Source organism: Melanerpes formicivorus, unplaced genomic scaffold (genome assembly GCF_026170545.1).
Source record: "Melanerpes formicivorus ecotype bairdi unplaced genomic scaffold, bMelFor1.0.p_v2 SCAF_96, whole genome shotgun sequence".
NCBI lineage: Eukaryota > Metazoa > Chordata > Aves > Piciformes > Picidae > Melanerpes > Melanerpes formicivorus.
The window spans coordinates 247,941-266,719 of record NW_027142448.1 but is presented as its reverse complement, the minus strand read 5'-3'; the positions used below and the strand labels follow the sequence as shown (position 1 = coordinate 266,719).

General features: G+C 49.9%; 1 protein-coding gene across 1 annotated transcript in view; it reads left to right on the top strand.

Annotated features, from left to right (window-relative positions):
* Window positions 1-18,779, top strand: part of KPNA1 (karyopherin subunit alpha 1) — a 76,567-nt gene that overhangs the window by 9,653 nt on the left and 48,135 nt on the right. The window contains exons 2-5 of the mRNA XM_068166060.1: window positions 11,181-11,314; window positions 13,289-13,396; window positions 17,222-17,321; window positions 18,280-18,374. Coding sequence (XP_068022161.1) covers window positions 11,186-11,314; window positions 13,289-13,396; window positions 17,222-17,321; window positions 18,280-18,374 — 432 coding nt within the window. The 5' untranslated portion in view covers window positions 11,181-11,185. The remainder of the gene's footprint in view (window positions 1-11,180; window positions 11,315-13,288; window positions 13,397-17,221; window positions 17,322-18,279; window positions 18,375-18,779) is intronic.

Here is an 18,779-nt window from a genome sequence, read left to right as displayed (position 1 = left end):
AGTCCATCATCAGTAAATTTGCAGATGACAGCAAGCTGGGGACAGGAGTTGATCTGCTGGAGGGCAGAGAGGCTCTGCAGAGGGACCTGGACAGGCTGGACAGATGGACAGAGTCCAAGGGCATGAGATTGAACACATCCAAGTGCCAGCTTCTGCACATTGGCCACAACAACCCCATGCAGTGCTACAGGCTGGGGTCAGAGTGGCTGAGAGCTGCCAAACAGAGAGGGACCTGGGGGGTACTGGTCAGTGGTAGGCTGAACATGAGCCTGCAGTGTGCCAATGCAGCCAAGAAGGCCAATGGCATCCTGGCCTGCATCAGGAACAGTGTGGCCAGCAGGAGCAGGGAAGTCATTCTGCCCCTGTACACTGCACTGGTTAGGCCACACCTTGAGTCCTGTGTCCAGTTCTGGGCTCCTGAGTTTAGGAAAGATGTTGTGTTGCTGGAAGGAGTCCAGAGAAGGGCAACGAAGTTGATGAGGGGTTTGGGCACAGCCCTGTGAGGAGAGGCTGAGGGAGCTGGGGTTGCTTAGCCTGGAGAGGAGGAGGCTCAGGGGTGACCTTCTTGCCCTCTCCAACTCCCTGAAGGGAGGTTGTAGCCAGGTGGGGGTTGGTCTCTTCTCCCAGGCAAGCAGCACCTGAACAAGAGGACACAGTCTTAAGCTGTGCCAGGGGAGGTTTAGGCTGGAGGTTAGGAAGAAATTCTTCCCAGAGAGAGAGATTGGCCATTGGAATGTGCTGCCTGGGGAGGTGGTGGAGGAATCGCCATCATTGGAGGTGTTCAGGAGGAGACTTGATGGGGTGCTTGGTGCCATGGGTTATTTGTTTAGGTGGTGTTGGATTGTTTGGTGGGTTGGACATGATGATCTTGAAGGTCTCTTCCAACCTGGTTAATTCTATTCTATTCTATGAACCTTACAGAAAGCAAAGAACCTTACAGCAACAAAGCTGGGGAGGGGTCTGGAGCACAGCCCTGTGAGGAGAGGCTGAGGGAGCTGGGGTTGCTTAGCCTGGAGAAGAGGAACCTTAGTGGAGTCCTTATTGCTCTCTCCAACTCCCTGAAGGGAGGTTTTAGGCAGGAGGGAGTTAGTCTCTTCTCCCAGGCAAGCAGCACCAGAACAAGAGGACACAGTCTCAAGCTGTGCCAGGGGAAGTTTAGGCTGGAGGTTAGGAAGAAATTCTTCCCAGAAAGATTTGCCATAGCAATGTGCTGCCCAGGGAGGTGGTGGAGTCACCATCACTGGAAGTGTTTAGGCAGAGCCTGGCTGAGGCACTTGGTGCCATGGTTTAGTTGATCAGATGGTGTTGGGTGATAGGTTGGACTCAATGATCTCTGAGGTCTTTTCCAAGCTGATTAATTCTGTAGTCTGAGAATACACTGTGTGTCAGCTCGTTCTGTAAGTGCAGGCAGCGTGTTCTGTAAACTGAGTTGAAATACAAATGAATCTGTGAATCAAAAGAAAAACAGATTACATTTTAGCTTGGCACCCATGAACAATCCCCTCTGGTGCTGTGTGTGGATGGGCATGGCAACCTGGAGTTACTTTCCTTAACTGTTGGTGTAATCCTGTGTGACTGAAGAGTTTAATTCCCCATCACTGGCTGCTTTGTTTTATGACTTGTGGGAACTCCTTGGGTTTCAGGTTAATTGTGAGCTGTGGGGTTACAGAAATCAGAGTGAGGGTTGTGTGTGTTTGTTTGTTTACACAGATGTACTGCAGTGGCTTTGGAATAAAAGGATGTTGTGTATGCAACTCAAGTCAGAAAGGTTCAGTAAAATGATTGAAAGATGTGTTCCTCTTAGGTTGACCTGGCTTTGAGAGTCAGGTGTTTTGCTCTCTAACTCAGGTTAAAAGCTCTGTGCAGCTTTGTGGTGGGTTGAAGTTTCCCCCCAGCATTAGCTTTGCCAGACCAGCTCAGTTAGAAGCAAATGAAGCTGTGTTTACAAGCAAGATCTACACTCTCCAATGGAGTGCAATGGATGTGTACAAAATGCACAGGAGTTACACCATTATACAGATCTCTACAATCAGTAAACAACATGAATATCCTGCTAGTTGGAGACCAGGGAAGCCATTCCACTGCCTTCACCCCCCTGTCCCAAGAGAGAAAGGAGTGGAGAGAAAAAGCAGTGGGTTAGACTTAGCCAACGCCAGCCAAAGCACATTCTGCACTGGACCTGAGCAAAGCCTTCCACACTGTCCCACACCACATCCTGGTCTCCAGGCTGGTGACACATGGGTTTGATGGGTGGACCACTAGATGGATAAGGAACTGGCTTGATGGCTGCACCCAGAGAGTGGCTGTCAATGGCTCCATGTCCCAGTGGAGGCCAGGGACAAGCAGAGTCCCTCAGGGATCAGTCCTGGGACCAGGCTTGTTCAACATCTTTGTGGGTGCCATGGACAGTGGCATTGAGTGCACCCTCAGCAGGCTGCTGATGACACCAAGCTGTGTGGTGCAGCAGACAGCTGGAGGGAAGGGATCCATCCAGAGGGACCTGGACAGGCTGGAGAGGTGGGCACAAGCCAACCTCAGGTGGTTCAACCAGACCAAGTGCAGGGTCCTGCAGCTGGCTGGAGGCAATCCCAGGCACAATTCCAGGCTGGGCAGGGACTGGCTGGAAAGCAGCCCTGAGGAGAGAGACCTGGGGGTGCTGGTGGACAAAAAGCTCACCAGGAGCTCTCAGTGTGCACTTGCAGCCCAGAAAGCCAACCAGAGCCTGGGCTGCAGCAGGAGGAGTGTGGCCAGCAGGGCAAGGGAGGTGATTCTCCCCCTCTGCTCAGCTCTGGGGAGACCCCACCTGGAGTCCTGCCTCCAGTTCTGGAGCCCCTATTCCAAGAGGGATGTGGAGGTGCTGGAAGGTGTCCAGAGAAGGGCCAGGAGGATGAGCAGAGGGCTGGAGCACCTCTCCTGTGAGGACAGACTGAAGGAGTTGGGGCTGTTCAGTCTGGAGAAGAGAAGGCTCCCAGGTGACTTCATTGTGGCCTTCCAGTATCTGAAGGGGGCTACAGGAAGGCTGGGGAGGGACTGCTCAGGATCTCAGGGAGTGATAGGACTAGGGGGAATGGAATGAAGCTGGAGGTGGGGAGATTGAGGCTGGAGGTGAGGAGGAAGTTCTTCCCCCTGAGAGTGGTGAAGCCCTGGAATGGGTTGTGCAGGGAGGTGGTTGGGGCCCTGTCCCTGGAGGTGTTTAAGGCCAGGCTGGCTGAGGCTGTGGCCAGGCTGATGTAGTGTGGGGTGTCCCTGCCCATGGCAGGGGGGTTGGAACTAGATGATCCTTGTGGTCCCTTCCAACCCTGACTGATACTATGATACTATGATAATACTGGCAGAGTTTCTATTGGATGTTTTTGCAGGCCTTGCATTAAGTGATTTTTCTCATTGTTAAGCAAGCACCAGTCCAGCTTGCCAAGTGGCCTACAACCAGGACATGCCTGAACCCAGAACACAAGGTTGCTGGGGGCTGGATGGGTTACTGCTTGGTTTGCTGTTTTGGAGGTTTATAAAGATGCTGGAACAGAAACAATTGTGAATGAAGGCCTACTACTGGCCCTGGAGAAAACCCGGTAGGATTAGGAAGCCAGTGAAATAAGGCAGGTTTGCAACAATGTGGAGGTGTGCAGCAGTCCCACAAAGAAGTCACCTTCTTAGTCCAGTTTTTGGCAGAAAGCCCCTGAAAGCCTGCACCCTGTTGAAGGCTACATAGTCTACCCATGTGTAGCTGTAACTCTAGCATTATAGTTGAAACTGCATTGCTCTTGGCTTGGGTGTGGACACTTCACCCAGCTGGATGGCTAGACCCAAAGAGTGCTGGTGGAGGGACTTAAACCTAGTTGTCAGCTGGTTACAAGCAGTATTCCCCAGGGCTCAATACTGGGCACAGTTCCCTTTAATATCTTTATTGATGAACTGGGCAATGGGATTGAGTAAGTTTGCAGTTGGCATTAAGCTGGGAGGGAGTGTTGATCTGCCTGAGGGTAGGAATGCTCTACAGGGGCCCTGGACAGTCTGGATCAATGGCCAAGGCCAATTGTGTAAGTTGCTACAAGGCCAAAGGCCAGGTCCTGTACTAGGATAGGATGGGATGGGATGGAATAGGATAGTATAGGCCAGGATAGACCAGGTTGGAAGAGACCTTCGAGATCATGGCATCCAACCTATCATCCAACACCACCTAATCAACTAACCCATGGCACCAAGCACCCCATCAAGTCTCCTTCTGAACACCTCCAGGGATGGTGATTCCACCACCTCCCAGAGCAGCCCATTCCAATGGCCAATCTCTCTCTCTCTGTAGAGCTTCCTACCATCCAGCCTAAACCTCCCCTGGCACAGCTTGAGACTGTGTCCTCTTGTGCTGGTGCTGGTTGCCTAGGTTACAATAATCCCATAGATGCTCCAGGACTGGGGAAGAGCAACTGGAAAGCTGCCCAGCAGAGAAAGCCCTGGGGGTATAGATGGAAAATTGGCTGAAGGTGAACCAGCACGTGCCCAGGTGACCAAGGCGACCAACAGCACCCTGGGCTGTGTCAGGAACAGTGTGACCAGCAGGAGCAGGGAAATGATTGACCCCCGTGGACTCAGCACTGGTGAGGCCACACCTTGAGTATTGGGTTCAGTTCTGGGCCCCTCACTACAAGAAAGACATTGAGGTGCTGGAGCAGGTCCAGAGAAAGGCAGTGAAGCTGGTGAAGGGTCTGGAACCAGGTGTAGTGAGGAGCACCTGAAGGAACTGGGGTTGTTTGGTGAGATGGAAGACCTCCTGGATCTAAACAATTCCCTGAAAGGAGGTTGTAGTGTGGTGGGTCTCTTCTCCCTAGGAACAACTAAGAGGATGAGCAGAAATGTCTTCAGGTTGCCCCAGGGGTGGTTTAGGTTGGCTGTTAGAGGAAACTCCTTTCACTGAAAGGGTTCTCAACTCCTGGAATAGTCTTCCCAAGAAGGTGGTTGAATCCCCATCCCTGGAGGTGTTTAACAGCTGCAGAGATGTGGTGCTGAGGGAGGTGGTTTAGCACCAGCCTTGGTAGAGTTAGCTAATGCCTGGGCTCAATTTGAAGTCTTTTCCAACTGAAATGTTTCTATGATTGTATCTCCTGACCTTCTGGATAGCAGAAGGCTGTGGGTCTGTTTCATCTTCATGTGTGCTGGTTCCCCTAGGAGTGTGGATCCCTGCTCCTCTGCATAAACTGAGGTTGCTCATCCCTGCTGGTGGTGAGCAGCATTCATACCTAATGCTGTGGCTTCACAAAGCCATAGGGAATGAAATTCTCATCATCATTCTGTTTCCTAGCTAGTGCTAGGTTTTGATAGATCATTGGCAAACCTTACTTTGCAAGCCTTTGCTGTAGCTGAGTTTTATTGTGCCTGGGAGACATTTCCCAACACCATGTTACAAGCAGAGAAAGTTAAGCAAGGGATTTAGAAATTGGCTGTGGTAACCAATAACTTTTTGTAGTTGGATGATTAAATACCCTTTCCTCTGGAGAGCCTGAACTTCACAAAAGTCTGAAGACACATTCACTTTCACTCCCTTCAGGAGATACTTCTGATGTCCTCTTGATCTGACCACTTTGATATACTGGTAGGGAATGGAGTGGAGTGGAATGGAATGGAATGGAATGGAGTGGTATGGAATGGAATACAATAGAATTAACCAGGTTGGAAAAGACCTTTGAGATCATCAAGTCCAGCCTATCACCCAACACCATCTGATCAACTAAACCATGGCACCAAGTGCCTCATCCAGGCTCTTCCTAAACACCTCCAGGGATGGGGACTCCACCACCTCCCTGGGCAGCACATTCCAATGGCCAATCTCTCTTGCCGGGAAGAACTTCTTCCTCACCTCTAGCCTAAACCTCCCCTGGCACAGCTTGAGACTGTGTCCTCTTGTTCTGGTGCTGCTTGCCTGGGAGAAGAGACCAACCCCCACCTGGCTACAACGTCCCTTCAGGGAGTTGGAGAGAGCAAGAAGGTCTTCCCTGAGCCTCCTCTTCTCCAGGCTAAGCAACCCCAGCTCCCTCAGCCTCTCCTCACAGGGCTGTGCTCCAGACCATTGCCCTTCTCTGGACACCTTCCAGCAGCTCAACATCTTTCCTGAACTGAGGGACCCCGAACTGGACACAGGACTCAAGGTGTGGCCTAACCACTGCTGAGCACAGGGCACAATGACTTCCCTGCTCCTGCTGGCCACACTGTTCCTGATGCAGGCCAGGATGCCATTGGCCTTCTTGGCTGCCTGGGCACACTGCTGGCTCATGTTCAGCCTACTATCAACCAGTACCCCCCAGGTCCCTCTCTGCCTGGCTGCTCTCAGCCATTCTGACCGCAGCCTGTAGCACTGCCTGGGGTGGTTGTGGCCAATGTGCAGAACCTGGCACTTAGATGTGTTCAGTCTCATCCCGAAGTGCTGCATTTGTAGGGTGTGTGTTGATGAAAGGAATTGAATGCCCAGGTGCTGCTTTCAGGGTAGTCCTTCAAACTGTAGGTTTTCTTGTCTCAGAAGATGATGTATCCTGTAATCAGTGAATTGCTTAAACATCTGTCCAGGCTGTGCTGGAGGTATTTGGCTTATTGTCAAGAAGCATGATTATGAGGAAACTTCAATTCTCTAGAAGGTCCAAATTCCATTTATGGCAGAGCCAGTAAACGAAACTCTCCATGGAAGTAAAGGTTTTGTAGCAGAGCTGAACCATTTCTCATCTTGAGTAATTCCAGCCTCTCCAACTGCTGAGGGTTCATCTTGACAGAGTTTTCAACATGAGTTGTCCTCTCAGGGCTGACAGTGCCTCTTGTATCTTCTCAGTGTCTCTCTGGCAGGAGAGGCAGCAGTTTGACAACACAAGTGAACTCAAAAGTATGCCCTTAGTGAGCACTCTCCTTCTGAAAACTGCCTCTGTTAGCTAGGAAACATAAACTGCTTGTATGTCAGATCATGAATCTTCAAGATCATTTTTTCTCCTCTTCAGCCTCCTTGTCTGCCTTCCTTTTCAGATCTTCCTGTTAGAATACATTTCCATTGGAAGGCAGAATTTCTTGTAGTGGTCCCCTCCTTCTTTCCCTCCTTCTTTCCCTCCTTCTTTCCCTCCTTCTTTCCCTCCTTCTTTCCCTCCTTCTTTCCCTCCTTCTTTCCCTCCTTCTTTCCCTCCTTCTTTCCCTCCTTCTTTCCCTCCTTCTTTCCCTCCTTCTTTCCCTCCTTCTTTCCCTCCTTCTTTCCCTCCTTCTTTCCCTCCTTCTTTCCCTCCTTCTTTCCCTCCTTCTTTCCCTCCTTCTTTCCCTCCTTCTTTCCCTCCTTCTTTCCCTCCTTCTTTCCCTCCTTCTTTCCCTCCTTCTTTCCCTCCTTCTTTCCCTCCTTCTTTCCCTCCTTCTTTCCCTCCTTCTTTCCCTCCTTCTTTCCCTCCTTCTTTCCCTCCTTCTTTCCCTCCTTCTTTCCCTCCTTCTTTCCCTCCTTCTTTCCCTCCTTCTTTCCCTCCTTCTTTCCCTCCTTCTTTCCCTCCTTCTTTCCCTCCTTCTTTCCCTCCTTCTTTCCCTCCTTCTTTCCCTCCTTCTTTCCCTCCTTCTTTCCCTCCTTCTTTCCCTCCTTCTTTCCCTCCTTCTTTCCCTCCTTCTTTCCCTCTTTCCTTTTTTAACTCCCACCCCTAATTACAAAGAAGGGAAATTTGTCTCTAATAGTCCTTGATATCAACTGTATACCTGCTAATCTTAGTGTCAGTCATCTACATTATACATACACCACTCTGCAGGTCTTGATTTGTAAGGCCTTTATTCTTACATCTGGGTACATCTGATGGATGGAATATCCAAGAGTGTTAGTCACATGGCATTCCTTCTGGAATAGCCCTGAAGTGTAGTTATATCTGATTTAAGATGGCAGGGAGTTCATTTTTTCTCCTATCTAGATAGAATAGAATTAACCAGGTTGGAAGAGACCTCCAAGATCATCAAGTCCAACCTATCACCCAACACCATCTGATCAACTAAACCATGGCACCAAGCACCCCATCAAGTCTCCTCCTAAACACCTCCAGGGATGGTGACTCCACCACCTCCCTGGGCAGCACATTCCAGTGGCCAGTCTCTCTTGCTGGGAAGAACTTCTTCCTCACCTCCAGCCTAAACCTCCCCTGGCACAGCTTGAGATTGTGTCCTCTTGTTCTGGTGCTGCTTGCCTGGGAGAAGAGGCCAACCCCCACCTGGCTGCAACCTCCCTTCAGGTAGCTGTAGAGAGCAATGAGGTCTCCCCTGAGCCTCCTCTTTTCCAGTCTAAGCAACCCCAGCTCCCTCAGCCTCTCCTCACAGGGCTGTGCTCCAGACCCCTCCCCAGCTTTGTTGCCCTTCTCTGGACACCTTCCAGCATCTCAACATCTTTCCTAACCTGAGGGGCCCAGAACTGGACACAGGACTCAAGGTGTGGCCTAACCAGTGCTGAGCACAGGGCACGATGACTTCCCTGCCTCTGCTGCCCACACTGTTCCTGCTCCAGGCCAGGATGCCATTGGCCTTCTTGGCCACCTGGGCACACTGCTGGCTCAGAGATGATTGCCTGGGTCAAGTTAGGCCATTGCAGTAACTGACAGTTTCCCAGAGCCTCTGAATTCCTTTGGCTTGATGAGCAAGGATCAATACAGTCCTTTCCTTTTCTCCTAGAAATGTGTGCTCAGATCTCACATCTGCAGCGTGCTTCTCTTGCTCAGTGCAAAAACAGGAGCCCCACAATTTCCTTAGGGAAGTGCAAACATTGAAGAGTAGGCAATGGAGTTGGTTTTCCTAAAAATAGTTTTTCCTGGCAGCCCAAGTGAGGGGAAAGTGCTGCACTGAGTTTGGAGTTGTGCTGTGCTGAATACCAAAGGCCACACCAGGAAAAATCCTTGCCAGCACGTTTCATCTGCAGATGGAAGTGGGCCAGGAATGTGGCAAATGCTGTGCTATCTTTAGGAGAGAAAAAATGGGTAGAGTGTTCCCATGGCAACCATCCCTGGGCTTGATCATTAATTTTGATAGTGCAGAGCAGGTCCAGAGTTTGCTGTTTGCTAGGAAGAAATGACAGTGGGGGGATTTAACGTGACCACTGACAGCTTTTCAGTTGAGCCACAGCAAAGTTACTGAAAAGGAGTGAGGCAATTCAAACTCGGTTTGCCTTTCCGAGGGAAAAGGCTGCAGCTTGGAAAACGGAAGGAGGAGATCACAGCCAGGTTTCAGAAGTGTGAATTGAATGATTAGTCAAGCCACTCTCCATCATTTTCCTCCAGTCCTGGCTCACTGGAGAGGTCCCAGGTGACTGGAAACTGGCCAACGTGGTCCCCATCCACAAGAAGGGTCGGATGGAGGAACCTGGCAGCCTGACCTCAGTGCCAGGGAAAGTGATGGAGCAGATTATCCTGGGGGCAATAACTGCACACCTGAAGGATGGCCAAGGGCTCAGGCCCAGCCAACATGGATTTAGGAGGGGCAGGTCCTGCCTCTCCAACCTGATCTCCCTCTATGATCAGGTGACTGCCTGGTGGATGTGGGGCAGGCTGTGGATGTGGTCTGCCTGGACTTCAGCAAGGCCTTTGACATCATCCCCCACAGCAAACTCCTGGCCAAGCTGTCAGCCCCTGGCTGGGACAGCAGCTCTCTGTGCTGGGTTAGGAACTGGCTGGAGGCTGAGCCCAGAGAGTGGTGGTGAATGGTGCCACAGCCAGCTGGCAGCCAGGCACCAGTGGTGTCCCCCAGGGATTAGTGCTGGGCCCCAGCCTGTTCAATATCTTTACTGATGATCTGGATGAGGGGATTCAGTCCATCATCAGTAAATTTGCAGATGACAGCAAGCTGGGAGCAGATGTTGATCTGTTAGAGGGTTGGAGAGCTCTGCAGAGGGACCTGGACAGGCTGGACAGATGGGCAGAGTCCAAGGGCAGGAGATTGAACACATCCAAGTGCCAGGTGCTGCACATTGGCCACAACAACCCCAGGCAGTGCTACAGGCTGGGGTCAGAGTGGCTGAGAGCAGCCAGGCAGAGAGGGACCTGGGGGTGCTGGTCGATGGTAGGCTGAACATGAGCCAGCAGTGTGCCCAGGTGGCCAGGAAGGCCAATGGCATCCTGGCCTGCATCAAGAACAGTGTGGCCAGCAGGAGCAGGGAAGTCATTGTGCCTCTGTACTTAGCACTGTACTCAGAAGGTTGGAGCCTGGTGGGGGTTGGTCTCTTCTCCCAGGCAACCAGCACCAGAACAAGAGGACACAATGTCAAGGTGTGCCAGGGGAAGTTTAGGCTGGAGGTGAGGAGAAAGTTCTTCCCAGAGAGAGTAATTGGCCATTGGAATGTGCTGCCCAGGGAGGTGGTGGAGTCCCCATCCCTGGAGGTGTTCAAGAGGGGATTGGATGTGGCACTTGCTGCCATGGTTTAGTTAGTCATGAGGTGTTGGGTGATAGGTTGGGCTTGATGATCTTTGAGGTCTTTTCCAACCTGGTTAATTCTGTTTTCTGGTGATGATGGTTAGCTGTAAGTGCTGACCCAGGGTGTTACATAAGGCAGGGCAGTACCTCGAAATCATAGACTTAAAAAGGCCTTCTCCATGGAGAGTGGCAGGATTAGAGGGTGGGCATAGGAAGAAGGGAAAGAACAGCCCTGCCTTCTTTGCAGGAGTCAGTGTTTTCCATGACTAAACCTTCCTCACCTAAGACTTCTTTCTCTCTTCCGTGTTTCTTGTAGCCTTTGTCTGGATAGAAAACACAAGAGTTGTGTTAACTTAAAATGTGGATCTGTAGTGCCAGAGAGATCCTCTGCTGACTGGCAAAGTGCCTTAAGCTCAAAAGCAGCTCAGACCCTTTCACTTTTGGGGGCATATAACTAGTTGGGCTAATTCCCTGTGTGGAGAGAAGTGCAGTTGTCATTGTAGTGCAACTGTCATTTTGCTTAGTGCAGTTTTCATTTTAGCCTAGGCTCTGTGCTCTGCCTTACAGATAGCAGCAGAGAGTAAACCAGCAGTTTGTTGGTCTGGCACTGCACACTGCAGTGCCAATTCTGTGCAGCTTTGCTTTCCACCCTCTGTTAGTGGAGCTCAGGTGCTGGCACGCAGGAGGGCATGGCGGGAGGCGCGTGGTTACAGCGATCAGCAGATGGAGACAGGCCGTGGAATGGGGTGCTGCTGCAGAGTAACTCCTGTCCATCTCCTCTGTTTCATTGCATGACAAAGGAATCATGACCACCTCAGGAAAAGAGAATTTCCGCCTGAAGAGCTACAAGAACAAGTCTCTGAACCCCGACGAGATGCGGCGCAGGCGGGAGGAGGAAGGTCTGCAGCTCCGGAAGCAGAAGAGAGAGGAGCAGGTACTGTGCTGCAGTTGCACTAACTGCAATAACCACTCCTTGACAAGTCTTGCCTTGCACTGATTCTGGGTCTTGGCTACTCCCAAGCCCCTTCTTAATTGTTTGTGCCCTGCCACATTCATACAGGGTGAGCCTGAAACCAGGGTCAGTTGCAGACTCTGCTTCCTTTTCTCTAGGCTCTACCAAACTTCACGAGTGCCACTCATGCACTTGAGTGTAACACTGGCCAGAGCAGCTGAAAGGTCTAAAAAATGCTGTCTGACCTTCCACTGAAGGAGACTGAGGATCTCCTGGTTTGGTTTTGGTCTCTGGTTTGATCTGGGATGTTTTGCTGTCTGATTTGTGGGGGCTCTAATGTCTGTTCAAAGAAGCTGGGGTGAAATGAGCAGAGACATTACAGCTGCAACAGGAGGAGGAGGAACTCTGACCAAGTCCTTCTGTGTTACCATAACCATTTTCTTCAGGGCAGAAATGATTTGTTGAGCTGACTCCTCTCAATTTTGTGTCTCTAAGTTTCAGTTCATTTATGAATTCAGAGAAGTCCATGCAATGTTTATGCCTGGAAGGCTGCTACCTTGAGTAGTGGATTTGGTATGATTTGGGATAAAAGCTAGGAAACAAAGCTTCTCTACCAGCTGGTTCTTACTAGATTTGTGTTGCAAGGTGACAGGTTGTGGTGGGTTGAAAATTCCCCCTCAACATTAGCTTGCCCAGCCCAGCTCAGTTGGAAGCAAATGAAAGCTGTATTTACAAGCAAAATGACAATCTGCAATGGGTATGTGCAAATACACAATATTGACAGCCAATAAACAGCACAAGGAGCCCCCTGGCCAAGGACCAGGGCAAGCTACTAGCTTCTGCCTTCTTGCATCCCCCTGACTCCCTTGTATGAAAAGGACAAGAAAAAGGAATAGAATACCCAACACCATCTATTCAACAAGAGGGATGTGGAGCTGCTGGAGCGTGTCCAGAGAAGGGCCAGGAGGATGAGCAGAGGGCTGGAGCACCTCTCCTGTGAGGACAGACTGAAGGAGTTGGGGCTGTTCAGTCTGGAGAAGAGAAGGCTCCCAGGTGACCTCATTGTGGCCTTCCAGTGTCTGAAGGGGGCTCCAGGAAGGCTGGGGAGGGACTGCTCAGGATCTCAGGGAGTGATAGGACTAGGGGGAATGGAATGAAGCTGGAGGTGGGGAGATTGAGGCTGGAGGTGAGGAGGAAGTTCTTCCCCATGAGAGTGGTGAAGCCCTGGAATGGGTTGTCCAGGGAGGTGGTTGGGGCCCTGTCCCTGGAGGTGTTTAAGGCCAGGCTGGCTGAGGCTGTGGCCAGGCTGATGTAGTGTGGGGTGTCCCTGCCCATGGCAGGGGGGTTGGAACTAGATGATCCTTGTGGTCCCTTCCAACCCTGAATGATACTATGATACTATGAACTCAACCATGGCACTGTGGTTTCTTCTTAAACACCTCCAGTGATGGTGACTCCACCAGCCCCCTGGGCAGCACATTCCAATGGCAAATCCCTCTTGCTGGGAAGAACTTCTTCCTAACATCCAGCCTAAACCTCCCCTGGCACAGCTTGAGACTGTGTCCTCTTGTTCTGGTTGCCTGGGAGAAGAGACCAACCCTTGCCAGGCTACAGCCTCCCTTCAGGTAGTTGTAGAGAGCAATGAGGTCTTCCCTGAGCCTCCTCTTCTCCAGGCTAAGCAACCCCAGCTCCCTCAGCCTCTCCTCACAGGGCTGTGCCCCAGCCCCCTCCCCACCTTTGTTGCTGTAAGGTTCTTTGTTTTCATAAACCCTGCACTTCAGTGTTACTTAGCATAAAACAACAACAGCTATGAAACAGGTGGAGAGACCAAGCCCTCCCCAGCTTTGTTGCCCTTCTCTGGACGCCTTCCAGCACCTCAACATCTTTCCTAACCTGAGGGGCCCATGGCTCCATCTGTTTCCTCTTCAGGATCTGTTAAATTCTTTCTCTTTTCAGTTGTTTAAACGCCGGAATGTTGCAACAGCTGAGGAAGAAGCGGAGGAAGAAGTCATGTCTGATGGTGGCTTCCACGAGGCCCAGATGAACAATATGGAGATGACTTCTGTAAGTGAACTGAAAGGAGCAGTGCTTGTTGAAACTGAACAGGGTTGTTGTGCAGTAACCTGAGGGGAATGCAATTCCAGAAGGATGTGAAAAATGGGATTTGAAGTGCTTGTGGACAGCTCTTAAGCAGCTGTGTCGCTGAACTGCCCTGAGCCAGATGACATGAGAGGAAAGTGTTACGTAGTGGAGTGAGGAGTTGCTCAATGGACATGCTTTCAAGCTGACTGGTTCCTGGTTGTGCTTTTCATCATTAGGGGCAAGTTTATCAGATGTGGGCTGGAGCTGTTGAGGGTTTTTAATCTGAAATTTCATACTTCTTGCAACATGAGGTGGTTGGGGCCCTGTCCCTGGAGGTGTTTAAGCCCAGGCTGGCTGAGGCTGTGGCCAGGCTGATCTAGTGTGGGGTGTCCCTGCCCATGGCATGGGGGTTGGAACTAGATGATCCTTGTGGTCCCTTCTAACCCTGACTGATACTATGAGACTATGAATACAGAAAGCAGGTTATGTGGTACTGCAGCTTGCAAAGCAGAGATGGGCTCAGTTGAAATCCTTTGTTAGTGACTTGTGGCAGCCAGGGTGTTGAGAATACAGCTAGAGCTTATCTATCTACATGTGTCCTTAAATTCCTTCTCAAGCTAGGGTATCATCCTACAGAAATAAAACTTGCAGTGGAAACAGACTTTTCTGCTTCCTCCCTGTGTCTTTTACCACAGTCCTCTCCCTGGGCAGAAGACTGGTAAGGGATTCAGGCTGTAACAGAGGTTTAAGGGAAGTGCAGTCCTCAATTCTGACCACTGATCTTCACACTTGGGTCTGTATTCAGAGTGTGCAAACAGTGTTTTCATAGAGATGAGGCTGGTCTTGGTTTCTCTTGGTGGTTATGTTAGCCTTGAAAATCACTGAGAAACAGAGAAAAGCCTATAAACAATGTGGTAGGTCACTAACAAAATATACTGTTTTACTCTTCAAGAGGATAGGCTGGGATAGGATAGGCTGGGATAGGATAGGCTGGGATAGGATAGGATAGGATAGGATAGGATAGGATAGGATAGGATAGGATAGGATAGGATAGGATAGGATAGGATAGGATAGGATAGGATAGGATAGGATAAACCAGGTGGGAAGAGACCTTCAAGATCATCGTGTCCAACCTATCATCCAGCACCACCTAATCTACTAAACCATGGCCCCTAGCACCCCATCAAGTCTCCTCCTGAACACCTCCAATGATGGTGACTCCACCACCTCCCTGGGCAGCCCATTCCAATGGGCAATCACTCCTTCTGTGTAGAACTTCCTCCTAACCTCCAGCCTAAACCTCCCCTGGTGCAGCCTGAGACTGTGTCCTCTTGTTCTGGTGCTGCCTGCCTGGGAGAAGAGACCAACCCCCACCTGGCTACAACCTCCCTTCAGGTAGTTGTAGAGAGTAATAAGGTCACCCCTGAGTCTTCTCTTCTCCAGGCTAAGCAACCCCAGCTCCCTCAGCCTCTCCTCACAGGGCTGTGCTCCAAGCCCCTCACCAACTTTATTGCCCTTCTCTGGACACCTTCCAGCAAGTCAACCTCCTTCCTAAACTGAGGGTCCCAGAACTGGACACAGGTCTCAAGGTGTGGCCTAACCAGTGCAGTGTACAGGGGCAGAATGACCTCCCTGCTCCTGCTGGCCACACTGTTCCTGATGCAGGCCAGGATGCCATTGGCCCTCCTGGCTGCCTGGGCACGCTGCAGGCTCATGTTCAGCCTCCCATTGACCAACACCCCCAGGTCCCTCTCTGCCTGGCCGCTCCTAAATACCATTTAATCATTTGTGTGGAAACTGGTATGAAATCAATATAGTAAAAAGTAAAGAAGGGAGTCATAGATGCTGCCATTATACAGTTTACTCTTCTAAATATCATTAATTTCCAGGTCTTGCCTGCTTCAGCTGTTACAGATAAAGCTTTTGAGCACTGTCATCTGCTTATTTGTCTGGTTTTGGACATAAGGATTTAGATCAAAAAAAGGGGGGGGGGGGGGGAAATGCTTCTTTCCCTGAGTTTACAGATGTGATGAACTGAATGTCAGATTTTACCTGGAATAAGAGAAGTTGTTGAATTAATTTGGGAACCATGAGTATTATGGGAAATGTAATACTCTCAGTTGCTAATGAACATAAGTCTTAGACTTTAGAGAATGAGTCAGAATGTGCCTGTTACAGTAAACCTAAACTATAGCATCATGAAAGTGGTGGTCTCACCCAAGTGTAATGGTGTGATGCTTTAAGCCACAGGCACCAACATAAAGCACAGCTAAACTCAGCCAGAGAAGTGAATGGAAAGCTGTGTTTTACAATCAGTGATGAAATGCAATGGATATGTACAAAACACACAGTGTTTACAGTGTCATACAAGAATTCACAGGAAGGAACACAACACAGATCCTCCCCAGGAGAATTCCCCCTCAGGTTTCCCTCAAACCTCTCTCCCCCTCCTCCCCTTTCCCCTAGAAGTTAATTAGGTGAAAAAAGGAGAAAGAGAGAGAAAAGGAGATTAAGGGAAATTTGTTAGCTCAAAGCAGTTGTTAAGAAAGTTGTTACCAATTGCAGTTCAGGGCAGGCTGGCAAGAAATGAAAGTCAAAACATCCTGAAGCTGGAGTGAGTGAGACAAAACAATGTGAGAGATTTGCTGTGGTACATCTCACATCTGACCAATGAAATTCGTTTAGAATTAATCTTTGTTGTCCTCTTTACCCCCAAACATTCAGCTAGAGAATCCTGCAGCTCTCCTTTTCTTAAAGGCACAGCCTAACCTGTCCCACCAAGTAATTGCTGCTCCAATTGAAACAACCTTTTCTTGAAGCTGACAGTTTAGTGTTTATGTTAGAGTAGGTGAGATAGACAGGAAGGGGAGAGAATACCAGTAAGAGATTCTGAAGAATGATTTTTCTTGCTGCATCTTAAGTAAAATCTGAATTTTGGCTTCCAGAAGAGAAAAACTACACTTAAGAGTAGAATAGAATGGAGTAGTAGGGTAGAGTGGAGTGGAGTGGAGTGGAGTAGGGTAGAGTGGAGTAGAGTGGAGTAGAGCAGGGTGGAGTGGAGCAGAGTGGAGTAGAGCAGGGTAGAGTGGAGCAGAGTAGAGCGGGGTAGAGTGGAGTGGAGTGGAGTAGAGTGGAGTGGAGTAGGGTAGAGTGGAGTATGGTAGAGTGGAGTGGAGTAGAGTGGAGTAGGGTGGAGTGGAGTAGAGTGGAGTAGGGTAGAGTGGAGTGGAGTAGGGTAGAGTGGAGAAGGGTGGAGTGGAGTGGAAGGGAATGGAATGGAAGGGAGTGGAAGGGAATGGAATGGAAAGGAATGGAGTGGAAGGGAAGGGAAGGGAAGGGAAGGGAAGGGAAGGGAAGGGAAGGGAAGGGAAGGGAAGGGAAGGGAAGGGAAGGGAAGGGAAGGGAAGGGAAGGGAAGGGACCCTCAAGATCATCATGTCCAACCTATCATCCAACACCACCTAAGCAACTAACCCATGGCACCAAGCACCCCATCCAGTCTCTTCCTGAACACCTCCAGGGATGGTGACTCCACCACCTCCCTGGGCAGCCCATTCCAATGGCCAATCTCTCTCTCTGTGTAGAACTTCCTCCTAACATTCAGCCTAAACATCCCCTGGCACAGCCTGAGACTGTGTCCTCTTGTTCTGGTGCTGGTTGCCTGCAGCTCTACCCATTTGGTGACTCATTTGTTGACTGTGATGGTGTTATCTAGGCTCTTATTCAATAAGAGATAAACTTGAGACTACTTTACCACTAATCCCAGATCTTGCTTTTTCTCTTCCTTTCAATCATGCCTGAATCCTAGAGTGCAGTCATCACCTCTGATATGATTGAGATGATCTTCTCCAACAGTCCAGAGCAGCAGCTCTCAGCCACCCAGAAGTTCCGCAAGCTTCTCTCCAAAGGTAAGGGCTGAAATCACGTGGAGGAAAGTGTAGAAGCATCCCTGAGATGCAGTCTGACAGCACTGAAGATTGTCTTTCATACAGAAACATCTGGATGTAGGTCTTACTTTGCAGAATGGCAGCTAGATGTATTTAGTAGTTGCTTCTCTGTAGAAAACTGTGTGGCAGCTCCTAAGTGATGCAGTTGGGATGTCAACTCCTGGGTGTAAGTTTCAATGCTGTAGGCAATGTCTCTGGCTTATGTATGCTGATCTGCTGAAGTTTCTCTGCATGTGTGCATGCCTGAGTGACTTCATAGAGCTGCTACTGTAAGGTTGGTCTGCCTGAATTACTGAGTGCATTGGTGTTTTGAATCATGTAAGTGAAACCTTCTGTGCTCTGGTTTCTGCTTGTTGCCCCTTGCCCTGTAACTGGGCGCCACTGAGAAGAGCCCAGACCCTTCTCTTGGCCTCCTCCCTTTAGACATTTGTAACCATTGAGAAGATCCTCTCAGTCTGCTCTTCTCCAGGCTAAACAGTCACAGCCTGGGCTGCTCCAGTCCCCTCAGCATCTTTGTGGCACTCCATTGGATTCTCTGCAGTAGTTCACTGTCTCAAGCTGGGGAGCCCAGAACTGGACACAATACTGCAGGTGTGGCCTCAGAAGGGTGGAGCAGTGGTGGAGGAGAACCTCCCCTGGACATGCTGGCCACATTCTTCTGAATGCATCCCAGAATACTGTTGGTCTTCATAGCCATGAAGGCACATTGCTAGCTCAAATCAAGATATCTCATTGCCACAGCACTCAGGCTGGAGCCTTGCTGTGGTGATGAATAGGAATCCTTTGCCTTTTGGCAGAGGTAAAGCAGTACTTGAGAAAAAGAGCATACAGCAAAGAGGAGTCAGGATATCAAGGGATGCAGTAGTTTGCAGATTTCCCTACAAAGAAATTAAGGTATCTTAACTTTGCTTTTCTTCAGAGCCAAATCCTCCAATAGATGAAGTTATCAGCACACCAGGAGTGGTGGCCAGGTTTGTGGAGTTCCTCAAGCGGAAAGAAAACTGCACATTGCAGGTATGCACACATCAACATCACAGTATCACAGTACCACTAAGGTTGGAAGAGACCTCAAAGATCATCTATGTTTAGCTTCCTAAAGGGTGAAGGCATTTGATGGTGCAAATCAGGTGGGAAAAAATAATTAGGGATTTCACAGTACCACCAAGGTTGGAAGAGACCTCAAAGATCATTGAGTCCAACCTGTCACCACAGACCTCATGACTAGACCATGGCACCAAGTGCCACATCCAATCCCCTCTTGAACACCTCCAGGGATGGGGACTCCACCACCTCCCTGGGCAGCACATTCCAATGGCTAACAACTCTCTCAGTGAAGAACTTTCTCTTCACCCCCAGCCTAAACTTCCCCTGGTGCAGCTTGAGACTGTGTCCTCTTGTTCTACTTCTGGGTGCCTGGGA